This window comes from Balaenoptera physalus (genome assembly GCF_965194825.1).
Source record: "Balaenoptera physalus genome assembly, chromosome: 6".
Taxonomy (NCBI): domain Eukaryota; kingdom Metazoa; phylum Chordata; class Mammalia; order Artiodactyla; family Balaenopteridae; genus Balaenoptera; species Balaenoptera physalus.
In genome coordinates, this window is record NC_138885.1 from 79,026,534 (window position 1) to 79,042,956 (window position 16,423).

A 16,423-nucleotide genomic window follows, 5' to 3' on the forward strand; every position below is an offset into this window, starting at 1 on the left:
TCCACCCCACCCCCCTGCCCCCCGCCATAAGCAATCAATGAAAAAACTCCATTGTCTAAACCTGACTTGTGAGTTGTAAGCAAGTGTGTGAGCCAGGATGACTAGGGAGGGAGGGATGGAGACTGGGCGGAGGGTGAGCTGTATTTGCAGACACCAGCACAGGGGTTCAGGCTCGCCTGAAACCAGGGGTCTGACCTGAGCCTCCTGCATTAGGTGCAGAGTCTTCCACAAGGCTAAAGTGTTCCCAAAACAAAGATGCGCCCTGACTCCTGCAAGAGTAAATACAAGATCTCACTGGAACAATCTAGTATGGGTCCCATAGGTTAAGTTCAATCAAATAGGAATTCATTTCTAAAAAAAGTACTAAACACACCAGGAAATAGGCCATTAGAAGACACAGCAAATAAATCTTAGTCCTGCAAAAGCTTGAGATGTTAGAATGATCAGTTACAAAATATAAGTGTGTATAAAATATTTAATGAAATAAAGGATGAAATTTTTTTTAAAAGACAAAAACATCAGGACTTCTCCGGTGGTCCAGTGGCTAACACTTCATGCTTCCACTGCAGGGGGTGCAGGTTCGATCCCTGGTCGGGGAACTAAGATCCTGCATGCCCCATGGTATGGCCAAAAAAAAAAAAAAAAAGACAAAAACATCAGTAAAGATTTAGAAGACTCAACATAATTAACAAGCTCGATTTAGTATACCTATATACCTATATAGATCTTGACATCCAACAATTAGAGAATATAAAAGTTCCCCATATATACATATAAAGGAAGTCTGAACAAATCTGAAACAATTGGAATCATAGAAAATATGCTATTTGATTACAGTGCAATTTTTAGAAATCAATAACAAAGATAAATTGGGAATTAGGAATTGTGATTTTAAGTAACTTATGGATCAAAAAAGAGATCATATTAGAAATTTACTTAGAAGTGAATTATAATGAAAATACTACATATCAAAATGTGTAGGGTATCCCAGAAGCAGAATGTAAAGGTAAATGTATAGCCTTAAATGCTATTTAATTTAAATGAAAGATTGAGAAAAAAATGAAGGAAAAACAAACCCCCCAAAACCTCCACAAAAATAGGAATTGAAAAAGGATGTACCTATAGATAATGGAGGAATTAAAATAATAAAATATTATGAATAACCTTGTGCTAAGACATAGAAAAACTGAGAGAAAGCAAAGACATTCTTAGAAAAACACAACACAGCTGTCATTTGAAGAACCCGAACAATTCATTTAACCATATAAACCATTAAAAAAAATTGAACTGGCAGTTAATAATCTTTACACAAAGGAATCACAAGACCTAGATGATTTTATAGGCAATATCTACCAAACTGTCAAGAATGAGACATTCCAATGTTAAACTCTTAGAATAGAAAAATAAAATATATTTCCAGCTTATTCTGTGAAGGTAGTGTAACTGATACCCAGGCTGACCGAGGCTAGTATAAGCAAGGAGAATTCATGACAGTTTTATACAAAGACATAGATGTAAAATTACTAACCAAATATAAACAAAGTAAATCCTAGCAGTTTATAAAAAAGATTAAAAAACAGACCAACTTGGATGTATCCTAGGGTGGGTTAACATTGAAAGTATAGAAGTGTAACTTTACACATGAATAGACTGAAACCATGGCCATCTTACTTAAGTGTAGGGAAAGGTTTTTGATTAAATTAAATAACTATTCATGATGTGAGCAAACAAGACAAATACCTCAAGTTACAATTATGAAGAAATACCATTTTACACTCAAAGTCTGCCAGTACCTATTGCTTGGTCAAGATGTGAGTTAATCAGAGTTCTTACACATTGCTCGTGGCAGTGTAAATTGCCAATATGAAGAATTTGGAAAATAATATTGTATCTTACAGAGCTGACAAATCTCCTTGCCACTATGTAGAGCAATACATTACAACATTACAACATTTTTTTTTGGTAATAGCAAAAACAAACCAAAGACCCAAAGCAGTCCAAATAACCTTTGACAGAAGAATTGATAAATAAATTGTAAATAAATTATTATATGATAAATATTACTCAACAGTAAAAATTAACCTCGCTACATGCAACAGCATGAATGAATCTTTAAAAGTGTTGAACAGAGAGCAAATGACAGAAGAATACGTATGGTCTCATTTAAAAATAAACAGGAAAAGCAATCTGAAGAACATATTGTTTAGGGACACACACACTAGAGTAAAACTGCTGAAAGCAAGCAAGGGAATGGTTACCTCTGGAAGGAAGACAAAGGGATGAAAAGAGAAAAGAGCATGTGGGTAGCTTAAGCAATATAGGTTATGTCCTAGTTATTACTTACATTGGCTGTGTGTTTGAGTGCTCATTTTATTAACATGCCTCATATATTTTTGTGTGAATCAAATATTACATTATAAAACAAAGTTGATTAAGGGTTCTCACTGGATAATTATAATCTTCTTTTTGGATATTCTATTCTTATATAAGTGTAGTTTTTCAAAGAGTTTTTGTAGAATTTGATCAAGGGGTGAATACAGCTGGCTTTGTATTGTGCACTTATGGATTTCTCCAGATAGCTTGATGTCATAGGTTGATGTCATCATTAATTCAAAGCTTTTCCATTTTTAGGATGAATCTGAATTTAGAGACAAACTCACTCCGATTACTATTTTTATGGAGTATCGGTTGGATTATAGAACAGCTGCTGATGCGACAGGCTTGCAGCCTATTCTTAACCAATTCACTCCTGCCAATATTAGTCGACAGGTACTGTACTTTATTAATTTATCATTAATTTTATACTTTTATCTTTTTTAAAGTCTTACAGTTCATATTGTTAAATAGCATAAGAGATTGCTTTTATAATGTTGGGTTTTAGTCAGAGAAGTCAGAGGGGAAGGAATCTGGATTTTCACGTCAAAGACATTTAAAGCCGCTCAGAACTTAGAGATATGCAGAGGAAGACAGGGTCGCATTTCATACACATAAAACAGTAAAATAATTCAAGGAAAACAACAAAATGCCAATTTACTTACATAGTATTTTATATTTTGCTAAACAAGTTTATTTATATTACCTTTGATTTATATTTTAATTGTAAAAAATAGTGTATGTACACACATATATGCATATATAGTACATAAATCATTCTTTTCATAAAACCAAATATAGCAACATAAAATTTTATAAAGACTATATTAAAATATTTTTAGAAAATCCTGTGTAAAACCCATACATTCAAATGTTATTGTATTTCCTATTTTTTCCTCTTTTATTACATGTTCATATTTTTAGATTAATATTTCTGCTCTCATAGAATGCTTTACCCTAAATTTAGGTTGTTACTTTTTTGTCTAACTTGCTAAGATCTCATAAACTATTTTATTTTCATAATTTGAGAAGACTATACATGACAGCAGCATAAGGCAAATTAAAATTTTTTAAAGTCTTTTGTAATTTTTATATTTTAACAATTTATTTTATATTTCATTTTGCACGTGAATAGTATACGTGCTGCTTTCTACTACCCATTAATATAGAACTTGTAAACATAGTTCTGTGTTCATATTTTTTACCATTTTTATTTTTAGGGGATATACAATATTATGTTGATTAATAATTTAATAAGGAACAGCTGAGCCTCTTAGAGTCTGTCATTCAATTTTACATTTTTTAGAAAAGTTAATTGTTACTTGTCCTTTTACATTATGTGTTTTGTTATAGGAGTTATGGTGATTTTCTCTTTATAATTTTAGAATTTTTTGGAAACTATTTATTAGTGTTAACATTACTTTTGTTTAGTTTACTGAGATCACCAATCTCTTTAATACCAATACAGTTTAAAGCCAGCTAATCAAATTGGTTAACTTTTTTTTTTTTTTTTTAAATAAAGCGCATTTTATTTTATTGTTTTTTTTAATTTTATTTATTTATTTATTTATTTATGGCTGTGTTGGATCTTCGTTTCTGTGCGAGGGCTTTCTCTAGTTGTGGCAAGCGGGGGCCACCCTTCATCGCGGTGCGCGGGCCTCTCACTATCGTGGCCTCTCCTGTTGCGGAGCACAGGCTCCAGACGCGCAGGCTCAGTAATTGTGGCTCACAGGCCCATTTGCTCCGCGGCATGTGGGATCTTCCCAGACCAGGGCTCGAACCCGTGTCCCCTGCACTGGCAGGCAGACTCTCAACCACTGTGCCACTGGGGAAGCCCCAAATTGGTTAACTTTTGAAAACACTTTGAGGGAATAATAACTTCAGTAATATTTGGTTTTCTTCCCTGTCCCCACCCCACTTTCTTCATTATTTGAATCTTTGTTTCCTTTGTGTTCTACATTTGTTCCAGCAACGACATTACCTACTCTTAGGCATCTTTTTTTCTGTATTCTTAGCTTTATTATGTACTCTCATTTCAATGTTAATTACCTATCCCATCATTCTTATTTACTTCTCTCTAAAATGGCCCTTTATTTCACTGGTCATATTACAAACTTTTTTACTGTACTCTCTCTACGAAGTACTGCTGTCTGTTAGAAATATAATGTTAGCCACATTTGTAATTTTAAATATACTGGTCAGTAACATTAAAAAAAAACATAGAAAACTGGTGACATTAATTTTAATAATATATCTGTATTAGTTTGCTAGGACTGCCATAACAAAATACTACAGAATGGGTGGCTTAAATAATAGAAATTTATTTTCTAACAATTCTGGAGGCTCCAAGTCTGAGATGAAGGTGTCTGCAGGGTTGGTTTCCTCTGAGGCCTCTCCCATTGGCCTGTAGGTGGTCATCTTCTCCCTGTGTCTTCACATGTTTCCCCTCTGTGTCTATGTCCTGATCTCCTTATAAAGCGCCAGTCATATTGGATTAGGGCCCGCCCTAATGATGTCATTTTAACTTAATTACTTCTTTAAGACCATATTTCCAAATAGTCATATTTTCTGTGAAATTTTTTAAGTTCTGTTTTTTATGGTCTTCAAAATCCAGAGTGTATTATATACTTACAGCACATCTCAATTCAGATGCTAAAGCTTCATCAGAAATATTTTTTCTGTATTTAGAACTCATATAATTTATAATTGAAAAAGTAGATTCACATAGCCAAGTTGTTCTAAACATACTAAAAGTTTTTCAGTAGCAGAATCAAGTATCAGTTTTTAAATTTAAATTAATTAATATTAAATGAAATATAAAACTCAATTCCCCAGTCACGTTAGATACATTTCAAGTGCTCAAAAGCCACATGTGGCTCACTAGTGGCTACTGTATCATACAGGGCAGCTCTTGAGTTTCCCTTTCTGTACCCTAATCCTTTGGAGTTAGAGATTTCATGCTTCCTGCAGAAAGAGGGTTTTTTTTTTCCCACCCTCCATTTATTCATTCAAATATGTATTAAGTTCTTACTCTGTACAAGATATTAAGTATGTAACTGTAGAGATTTAGTTCTCTGTGAACGGAAGACATTGCTTTGTCTTTTCCATCTCTGAAACTATCTTTTCTGATAGCATATTTTAAGGCTATAGCTGCACCAATGCCAGTTTAATCCTCTCTCTTCAATGTAGAGTGGTAGTTAGTCAAATATCCCTTTACCATAGTTTATTAATATTTCATAATAAAGGGTAAGCTGGGAGGAAGTGAGAGAGTTGTATTGACATATATACACAAAAGCTCGGTGCTTTGTGTTCATCTAGAGGGGTGGGATAGGGAGGGCGGGAGGGAGACACAGAGGGAGGAGATATGGGGATATATGTTTATGTATAGCTGATTCACTTTGTTATACAGCAGAAACTAACACACCATTGTAAAGCAATTATACTCCAATAAAGATGTTGAAAAAAAATATTTCATAATACTTTTCATTCCAAACTTCAGATACTCATCATTCTAACTGGGACTTTTAATACACACCATATCACATATCATTATATCCGTTCTTTGTTCATGAACTAAATTAGCAGTGATTGTATTTGGTATCACTTATGGAGTCACCTCAGATTTCTTCTACTGGTCCTGGCCTTTTCCCCCCATCTTCTTGAAGTGCATAGCAACTGTTTACATCTAGGTCATTGAATTAGTTCACAGGTACTGTTGGGTTTCATCCCAATTAAACTGACAGTTAAGATCTCTACCATACAATTCTATTCTGGGGAGCTGTGCCTCCCTTGTGACTTGGAAACATACAGTTTTTGTTTTGTTTTGTTTTGTTTTTTAAGAAAGCCTGTCACTGTTTTTTCCCTTTAAATCTTTTTCTCTCCTTTTTGTCTGCCTTTGGGCCTGAAGCCCTTTGGATGTTAACAATAGACAAACCAAGAATGGCTTCATCTTTTTTTTATTTCCTTTTATCAATTTCTTCTTTCACATCCTGCCTAACTTCTTCAGGTTCCTCCCACTATTGCTATTGGGTTTTCTATAATGTTCCAGCTGGCACATCTTATGGTCATATCTAGAGGGAGAAAGTGCAGGTCTTTGCTTATTGTACCTATCTTGGATCTGCTAATTCTAATACTTTTGGTTCCTTTTTCTTTATCTCCTTCCAAATGACCATGCCAATGCTGGGCTCCTTTTGTCCAGTTTCTGTTCCCTTTGGTCTGTCTGTCTGAATTGCTGCTGTATACCCACAACTCCTTATTCTTTTATGCTCTGCAGAGGCATAGTCTGTAATGTGAAATTCTAGAAAGGAGTTTATTTTGCACAAGATCACACAACTTAGCTAGCAGCAGCTGAGTAAAGTAGAACCTTCATTTCTTGAATATTACCTTCTCTTCTGTACTTCATTCCAAAATCATAACAGCTTAATTTGAGATAGAACTAGGTTCTATCTAATTGTTCCAACTAATTGTAAAAGGTTCCAACTAAAGGTTCCAACTAATTGTATTATACCCTATGAATCTTTTTCTTCCTTTTCATTCTTACTAGCTAAGACTGACCTATTTAAAAATAGGCAGCCATGATCCCTTTTGAATTCAGGTATATATACAAGTAGAGTATATATAAATATATACATGTGTGCATAAATGTATATTCATATACATCCACATATATATTGATATACACTGCATATGTGACCTGTACTGGTATTTATTCATGTAGAGAAAAATAAAATTTTTTTCTAGGCTCATATTCTGCTTGACTGTGGTGAAGACAATGTCTGTAAACCCAAACTGGAAGTTTCTGTAGATAGGTAAGTTTTGCTCCAAATAATAGACTGTATAATAAGAAATTTAAATGAAAGAACACATTTTTCTATTAAAGTAATAGTAATGAGAATTAGTTACGTTGGAGGATAACGCATGGTTTTCAGTAAAGCTATAAATATTGAGCTTTAAAAAAAATAGGTGCTATGTTTTCACTAGCTACCTAGGTTAACAGATCTCTTCCTATTCAGCATTGAGTAGTGTCACAAAGTAACATTATATCCTCTTAAAGATACTCTTAACTAAAGGACTTACTACCATTTTATACGATGTATAAATTATAGCGAATATTGTGAGTATCATGACAAATGATTAATTCAGCCTTTAGAAAAAAAATCAGGGGATCAATAAGTACAAAGGGATATAAAATTACTTCCATAATACATATGAGTGATAGTGATATGCTAAAGGCATCAGTGTTTTCTTTTACTGGGAGAAGCATTGGATTTGCACCCAGTGTGCTATTTCCAGTTTTCTGTTGAGCTGTAGAGTAGTCTTAAAAAATCTCGAGACACTGTTGAACATGTCAGTGCTTTGAATAGTCATGCTCTCGCCGTGCAGTCTTTTTTCATTGTCTAGATTTGTGTTAACTCGTAGTGATCAAAAGAAGATCTATATTGGGGACGACAACCCTCTGACCTTGATTGTTAAGGCTCAGAATCAGGGGGAAGGTGCCTATGAAGCTGAGCTCATCGTTTCCATCCCACCGCAGGCCGATTTCATCGGGGTGGTCCGCAACAGTGAAGTAAGCAAGCTGCCTCTTTAAAAATCGAAATGCACTCATAGTTCTCATTAACGTTAATGAGCTGCTCCCCTATTTAGTGTAGTACAAGCTTACCCAGTCTACCTAAGGCTAAATTGCTAGACAATGGAGTGCCTATCTTACATAATTCCTTTCAAGCCTAATAACTTTACATAATGCATTGATAGGACATTTAAAAAACTGCTAGCTAAGTGCCTGAAGCAGGGTCAGATGGATAAAGTATCTAAGCCTGGCCATCAAATAATTTTTCAGAGGTAATATGGTTATGTATCTATGTCCTCTAGGGATCATTCAGAAACACTTTGACTCTATATGTGGCAGTTGTACACAATTCTGGTTTCCCCCGTACCCCTCATTGCTCAAATAGATGCATTTGCTTTGTAAAGCAAGAAACCTAAACATCCAACTGCATGATATTGTCTAGGAACTTTAAAGTCTTACTGTGGCTTCTGCATTTTTTTGGTCATTAATTTATTTTCCTTTCAATCCTTTTTCTTTGTCTATCAAAGGCTTTAGCAAGACTTTCCTGTGCCTTTAAGACAGAAAACCAAACCCGCCAGGTGGTATGTGACCTTGGAAACCCAATGAAGGCTGGAACTCAAGTAAGACATTTTAATTCAATGGATTTTATTTTTCTTTTATAGAGAATAGCATATTTTTCTGTGGGTTTGTCCATAGTCATTTTTTTATAAGCACTTCAAAATAATATCTAAACTGGCTTTGATTTAGAATGTAGTGATCATCAGAGTTTAGTTTTGATTAAGATACTAAAGTAATGGGTTGTGTTATTACCTGTATTCAGTAAGCTGCTCTTCACCTTCAATTGGGTAAATGGATGAGAACATGCTTGAAACTAAGGACTGAGATTGTAACTTTGATATTTTAAACTAACACTTTAATGCATCCTCAAAGCTACTCTGACAAATACCAAGACTGTCATTCTTAAGTGAGTTAGAATGATCTCATTAACTTGAAACCTATATGGTCATCCCAATAGGATCAAAGAGCACAGTGATTAGATCAGGCTCCCCTTCAGGGGGTGTAGAAGGGAGCCCAGGAGCTTGAGAAGAAGCGCTCAGTGGGTTGCTTCCCAAATCCTCTAAAAAGGAAACAAAAATATACCTTGTAGAATTCCTATTATCAAGGAAAAAAAAAAAAATCAACAGTATATTTCATGTTACCTTTTCGATAGAATTTAATTTAATAAGCACATAGATATTGGTAATTTGAAGATCTATGATAATATGGGGCTGAATATTACGTATCTACCCATATAAACAACATCTCTCCCATTAGATGTTTAAGGGTACAGACTTGCAAGTAAGTCTAGAGCTCTAATGTGCAGCATAGTGATTATAGACAACAGTAACGTATTATAATCATCAAACTTGCAAGAGACTAGGTCTTAATAATTCCAACCAGAAAAAAGAAATGATAATTATGTTATGTGACGGAGGTGCAATTATTGCCACAGTGGCAATCATATAACAGTGTATAAATGTATCAAATCAACCTTAAATTTACAGTGTTATATGTCAAATATATTTCAATAAAAATAAATATTTCATATTTCTTTAAATATATTTTCCATTAAAGTCATTATTATTTCTAGATATAAGGTCTCTTAGGGAAAAGGGCTTGAACAAAGTACCCAGAGTTGCATTTTTTCACATGTATTTAACACAGTTTTTAACTACAATGTTTCATTAACAAATGAGCATGCTTTTTTTTTTTTTAAACATCTTTATTGAAGTATAATTGCTTCACAATGGTGTGTTAGTTTCTGCTTTATAGCAAAGTGAATCAGCTACACATATACACACGTTCCCATATCTCCTCCCTCCTGCATCTCCCTCCCTCCCACCCTCCCCATCCCACCCCCCCAGGCGGTCACAAAGCACTGAGCTGATCTCCCTGTGCTATGCGGCTGCTTTGAGAGAGTGTCATGGACATATATACACTACCAAATGTAAAATAGATAGCTAGTGGGAAGCAGGAGCATGCTTTTTATTTTCTTATATTCTCGTTCTCTCTAGCTTTCTCACTCACTGCTCACTCAGTATAGATAATTCCAGGTTGATTCTTGTGGCCGGCTCCAAGCTTTGTAAAGTGGGAGGCAGTTTGACGAGGTCCCTTAGAAGGGCCATTTTTAGAGGTCATTTATGTGACCCCCCAAGAAGGCTGCTTTCCCTTACCTTGTAGCTCAGTTTTTTCTTTAAAATAACAATTTACCTCCTGCAGAAGTTAAGATGTTTGTTATTGATGGAGTTGTGGGTGACGTGGAGAAATTCTGCTTCTGGCCCTACATCTGTCCTTTTTAGCCAAGTTCTCTCACTCTTGTAAGCCATCTGTTTCTTCCTTCCTGCTCCATTAACACAAGTTCATGTGTTAGCTTCCTGTCACCAAATTATTGTGCATAACTACTATACCGTCATTGGGTCAACAAGCAATTCCTCTTGCATTTTTCAGAAAGTTAATATTAGTTAATATAATAAGGAGATAATTAGTTAATATTATAAGGAGATATAATTATGGTTAATCATTGTTAAACAGGCTCCATTATGGATTGGCCCAAGTATCTGAAATAATAGAGATTTGATAGAAGATCAGACTTAACTATCTTTGCTAGAGTACTTTCAGTTTTATTGTAAGTTCAGAAAAACCCTATTCTTTTTTCTTTGGACGCTGGATTTGAAATTTCACTAATTTGACGCTGTTCTAACTAACATTGCCATCTTTCCCTCCTCCTTCAGCTCCTAGCTGGTCTTCGTTTCAGTGTGCACCAGCAATCAGAGATGGATACTTCCGTGAAATTTGACTTACAAATCCAAAGGTAGGAAAACAACTTTTTTCCATTTATAATACCTATGGAGGAAATATTATTTGTTATAAATATGTTATGCAATATACTTAAATATTCTGGAAAAGGATAGACTAAAATTTTAATACTTAATTATAGCATTTTAAAATCAATATTTACATCATAAGAATAATTTATGTTGCTTTTGAGTTTGTAAAACAAAACTAAAAGTTAAATAAAAATCATCTTGGAATTAAATGCTAATGAAAATAATTATTTTGATTTGTGCAGTTTGTCATTTCTTTACCGCTTTTAATTTGTTTACTTTTAGTTTCACTGCATTTGCCTCTGTATGCTATTGATGACGATTATGCTCAAGTCAGTCCTACATATATTTTTTTCTTTTTCAGCTCCAATCTTTTTGACAAAGTAAGCCCGGTTGTATCTTACAAAGTTGACCTTGCTGTTTTAGCTGCTGTTGAGATAAGAGGGTCAGTATGATTACCCAGTTGAGTATCTCATTCTCATGATTTAAACTACTTTAAAAGTAGTTACTTCTTAAAAGTAAGTCTTAGGGCCCCTAGCTTCTTTTGGATAGTAGACACTCCATGTTTCGGTGTCGTTTTACTAGAGCTGTAGCTTCTGTAGAAAGAAGAAGGTCCTGGGTGTATTCCAAAGCCCCGAATATTTATTTGATAACCCTTTGGAAATAAACCAGACATGGCAAAAGTGGCACAAAATAAATTTATTGAACTTTTATGTAAAAGTTCACCTGTTATCAATTCACCTGTTACATTAGATTCAATAAAGAGTAGTTTGTATGTCCATCTGTGCATGTACACATACAAGTATAGTTTTTGTTTTTGTTTTGTCTGTTAAATGTATGGTGTTTTTTTTTTTTAATTCTGATTTTATTCATTTGGACACTAGGTACTTTTGAAAATGAACTGACCATATCATTTTGATATTCATGATAGGTTTTCTTTGGTCATTGTTTAGAGTCTCAAGTCCTGATCATATCTTTCTTCCGATTCCAAATTGGGAGCACAAGGAGAACCCTGAGACTGAAGAAGACGTTGGGCCAGTTGTTCAGCACATCTACGAGGTTTGCAGCTGTTGGATTTAACTGATACCTGGTAGAGAGCCAACAAAGAGAGGAATAGATAGGCTCTTTTTAAAAAACAAGTCTATTTAACTTTTATGTAAACTCTGCATAGTTTAAGTATGTACCAGAGATTTATTTGAATTTTTTCCCTATTCTTAAGTTCATTTTTATTAGACAGGTAGCTTCCAGTAGTAAAAGAAAGCTGTTTATACAAATTGTTGTTTAAAACCAATTAGTAAAAAATAATAATAAAATTAACTTAAAAATAACATTTTATTATTATTTTAATAATAAAATCAAACCAGTTAGTTCTACTTGAATAAAAGGAATACGTCACTGAATAAAATTTTGGTTCTGTAGGAAGAAAATTTTCTATGCCACTTATCAGTAACTTTTTCACGTTTTCCTCTTGTTTATGTATTCATCCTGACTTATACTGCCCTACGCAGAGGCAGATGTTGAATTTGATTCTTTTGCATAATAATGATCATGTTGTAATATTAGAGTAACTATGGAAACACTGCTGTTATTCAAATCCTGTTGCTTAATGATTCCTAAAGTTGCTGTAGGGGAAGGATTATAGAATAGATTTTTGCCCAAAGTATTTACATGTCCTTCTCCTCATTAGCTGAGAAATAACGGTCCGAGTTCATTCAGCAAGGCAATGCTAAATCTTCAGTGGCCTTACAAATATAACAATAACACTTTGTTGTACATCCTTCAATATGATATTGATGGGCCAATGAACTGCACTTCAGATATGGAGATCAACCCTTTGAGAATTAAGGTAATGTGCTTAATAGCAACTGTTTATTATGATGATATTTTATTGCTTTTCTTTCTAAATCTATAAAAGAAATGCATGAAATAAACAATTGTTTTAATAATAAATCTATCCTGCGAAAATATTTTAGTTCATAACCAGTACACTATGAATTAAGTTGTTTATTTGTGTAATGAGTAAGGATGAATTCTGTGAAGTCCTAGTAAACCATTTATTTATGTAGTGTTTAGTGAGCCTCCGGAGATACTCTTTGTGTTTTTTTTGGCCGTGTCTCGCAGCTTGCGGGTTCTTAGTTCCCTGACCAGGGATTGAACCCACGCTCTTGACAGTGAAAGCACGGAGTCCTAACCACTGGACAGCCAGGGAGTTCCCATCCGGAGATATTCTTAAGTGACCCAATTTGACTTTGGTTTTATCGCAGAGTGGTTTATCCACATGTAATATGTGTCAAGGGTGTTTGGATGTTGAAATTTTTGTCTTTGGGATAAGATATAACATTTTACTCTTGGCTCTTTTGACTTGACCTAGAAAAATGTCATTTTATGGAATTCTATTTGGATATAGTCTTCTCCATCCTAGCACATATGTTTGGATAAGAAGCTATCACAGGGGCTTCCCTGGTGGCGCAGTGGTTGAGAATCTGCCTGCCAATGCAGGGGACGCGGGTTCGAGCCCTGGTCTGGGAAGATCCCACATGCCGCGGGGCAACTAGGCCCGTGAGCCACAACTACTGAGCCTGCGCGTCGAGCCTGTGCTCCGCAACAAGAGAGGCCGCGATAGTGAGAGGCCCGCGCACCGCGATAAAGAGTGGCCCCTGCTTGCCGAAACTAGAGAAAGCCCTTGCACAGAAATGAAGACCCAACACAGCCAAAACTAACTAAATAAATAAATAAATTTTAAACTATTAAAAAAAAAAGCTATCACAGTTTGGAGTAAGGAAAGTTAAGAAAACAAAGCAAAAAATGTATACTCATGATAGACATACATCACAGATGTACACTGTGAAATTTCAAGCTTTTTCTAAGTATTTTATCAGTTTCCTCTCTAGCTATGCAAGGGGAGAAAATGATGGCTAGGTAGAGGTAATTTTTTTCCCGCGTATTAAGGACTCTAATCTTTATTTCCTTTGCTTAGTTTTAGCCATATATTAAGTGGTAAATTTTCTGTCATACCAAATTTTTAGTCACTATATTTCAATCACGTATAACAGTTTATGCCAAAATGTCAATGCAAAATATTTTCCATTGTTATTTACCACCAGTTTATTTATGTAATCCTAGATCTCAAATTCGCAAACAACTGAAAAGAATGACACAATTGGTGGGCAAGGTGACCGGAACCATCTCATCACTAAGCGGGATCTCACCCTCAGTGAAGGAGATGTGCACACTTTGGTAAGTGGCATTTCAACAACAAGCACCTTAAATATTTTAAAATATGTGATTATAGAACTGATGCCAAAGAACATTTCAAAAGGAACAATAGCTGTGCTGGAAAGAACTCCGTATATTTTTATACCATTCACTCCTCTTACTTTCCTTGTTCCTAATTGAATTAATGCCACATTTTCTTCAAATGATCTGTCTTTGTAGCTTACTAATAAAACTATTTTATGTTCTAACTTACGTCTCTGACTGCACTCCTTTAACTGACCTCTTTCTCGGTCTCACCCTAATCTTTGAAGCTTATGTTCAATATTGCAGAAAAAAACAGAAGGGCTCAACAGAAATATAAGAATAATTAGCATTCTGATCAACTTTTATTGAGTCAGCCTGTCTAATGACTATAATGTTATAAAGAGGTTTGTCACTTAAGTTTTTAAAATTTAACAGATCTGCAAACCATCAACTAACAGAGAACCTGGTATAGTGTTTATGTTCATTAGTGATCACCAGTTACTTTCACATCTCCAGATTCCATGGTTCTTAGTTTTCATTCAGTTCAACTGCACAGTGACTTTTTGGCACAATTAATCACTTCCTCCTCTGTGAAACACTCCTCTCTCACTTCTCGGGCACTACTCTCTTGGTTGTCCACCTACCACAACTGGCTACTTTGTCTTAATCTCCATTTCCGGACCTTTAAGCTCTAGAGAGTATTCCAGGGCTCAGATCTCAGAGTTCTTGTCTGCTCCGCCTATGGTCATTCGTTAGATCTGTGCAGTCCAGTGTTGTAGACACCAGCCACATTTCAAGTGTTCAGTAGCCACATGTGGCTAGTGGCTACCACTTCGGGAAGCGCAGGTATCTCCACATTGATGATTTCTGTCATTGTAGAAGGTTCTATCTGACAGTGCCATATGAAACGATCTTAATCATTCATATGGCTGGTAAGTACCATTTCTATGTAGATGACTTTGATTAATATTTCCGACCCGATCCTCTGCATTGAACTCCAGACTCCATTATCCAACAACCTACTGGAACTCCTCTTAAATATTTAATAGGAATCTTAAACTTAATTCTAAGAACATATCCTTGAGTTTTCTCAACTCTGATCTTTCTGTGGTGGTCCACATTTTAGTAAATATCAACTCTGTTCTCTGTCCCAAATTTGGGCATGGTGCTTGGCTCTCCTCTTTCTCTCAAACTTCATAATCCTACATATCAGCAAATTCTGTCATTATCTACTTTCAAAATAGCCAGAATGTGGCCCCTTCTTGCCGTCTCTACCACTGCCACGACCTAACCTAGACCACCTTCCTCTCTCACTTGAACTATTGCCAAACCTCCAGTTGGACTCCATATTTCTGCCCCTGTCACCACGACAGTCTATTTGCCACATAGAAGCCATAACGATCCTTTTAAAAGTAGGTCAGAGAAAATATTTGCAAATGAAGCAACTGACAAAGGATTAATCTCCAAGATTTACAAGCAGCTCATGCAGCTCAATAACAAAAAAACGAACAACCCAATCCAAAAATGGGCCGAAGATCTAAATAGACATTTCTCCAAAGAAGATATACAGATGGCCTACAGACACATGAAAGAATGCTCAACATCATTAATCATTAGAGAAATGCAAATCAAAACTACAATGAGATATCATCTCACACCGGTCAGAATGGCCATCATCAAAAAATCTAGAAACAATAAATGCTGGAGAGGGTGTGGAGGAAAGGGAACACTCTTGCACTGTTGGTGGGAATGTAAATTGATACAGCCACTATGGAGAACAGTATGGAGGTTCTTTAAAAAACTACAAATAGAACTACCATACGACCCAGCAATCCCACTACTGGGCATATACCCTGAGAAAACCATAGGTCAAAAAGAGTCATGTACCAAAATGTTCATTGCAGCTCTATTTACAATAGCCAGGACATGGAAGCAATCTAAATGTCCATCGACAGATGAATGGATAAAGAAGATGTGGCACATATATACAATGGAATATTACTCAGCCATAAAAAGAAATGAAATGGAGGTATTTGTAATGAGGTGGATGGAGTTAGAGTCTGTCATACAGAGTGAAGTAAGTCAGAAAGAGAAAAACAAATACAGTATGCTAACACATATATACGGAATCTAAGGGGAAAAAAAAAAAAAGAAAAAAAAAAAAAAAAGGCCATGAAGAACCTAGTGGCAAGACGGGAATAAAGACACAGACCTACTAGAGAATGGACTTGAGGATATGGGGAGGGGGTGGGGTGAGATGTGACAGGGTAAGAGAGTGTCATGGACATATATACACTACCAAATGTAAAATAGATAACTAGTGGGAAGCAGCCGCATAGCACAGGGAGATCAGCTCGGTGCTTTGTGACCATCTAGAGGG

At 35.3% G+C, this 16,423-nt stretch overlaps 1 protein-coding gene across 2 annotated transcripts in view; it reads left to right on the top strand.

Annotated features, from left to right (window-relative positions):
- ITGAV (integrin subunit alpha V) overlaps positions 1-16,423 on the top strand; it is an 89,399-nt gene that overhangs the window by 65,073 nt on the left and 7,903 nt on the right. For both annotated transcript variants that reach the window (XM_082466676.1, XM_082466677.1), the window contains exons 18-26: positions 2,632-2,769; positions 7,114-7,181; positions 7,792-7,939; positions 8,467-8,559; positions 10,711-10,790; positions 11,168-11,248; positions 11,757-11,862; positions 12,491-12,649; positions 13,927-14,040. In XM_082466676.1, coding sequence (XP_082322802.1) covers positions 2,632-2,769; positions 7,114-7,181; positions 7,792-7,939; positions 8,467-8,559; positions 10,711-10,790; positions 11,168-11,248; positions 11,757-11,862; positions 12,491-12,649; positions 13,927-14,040 — 987 coding nt within the window. The remainder of the gene's footprint in view (positions 1-2,631; positions 2,770-7,113; positions 7,182-7,791; positions 7,940-8,466; positions 8,560-10,710; positions 10,791-11,167; positions 11,249-11,756; positions 11,863-12,490; positions 12,650-13,926; positions 14,041-16,423) is intronic.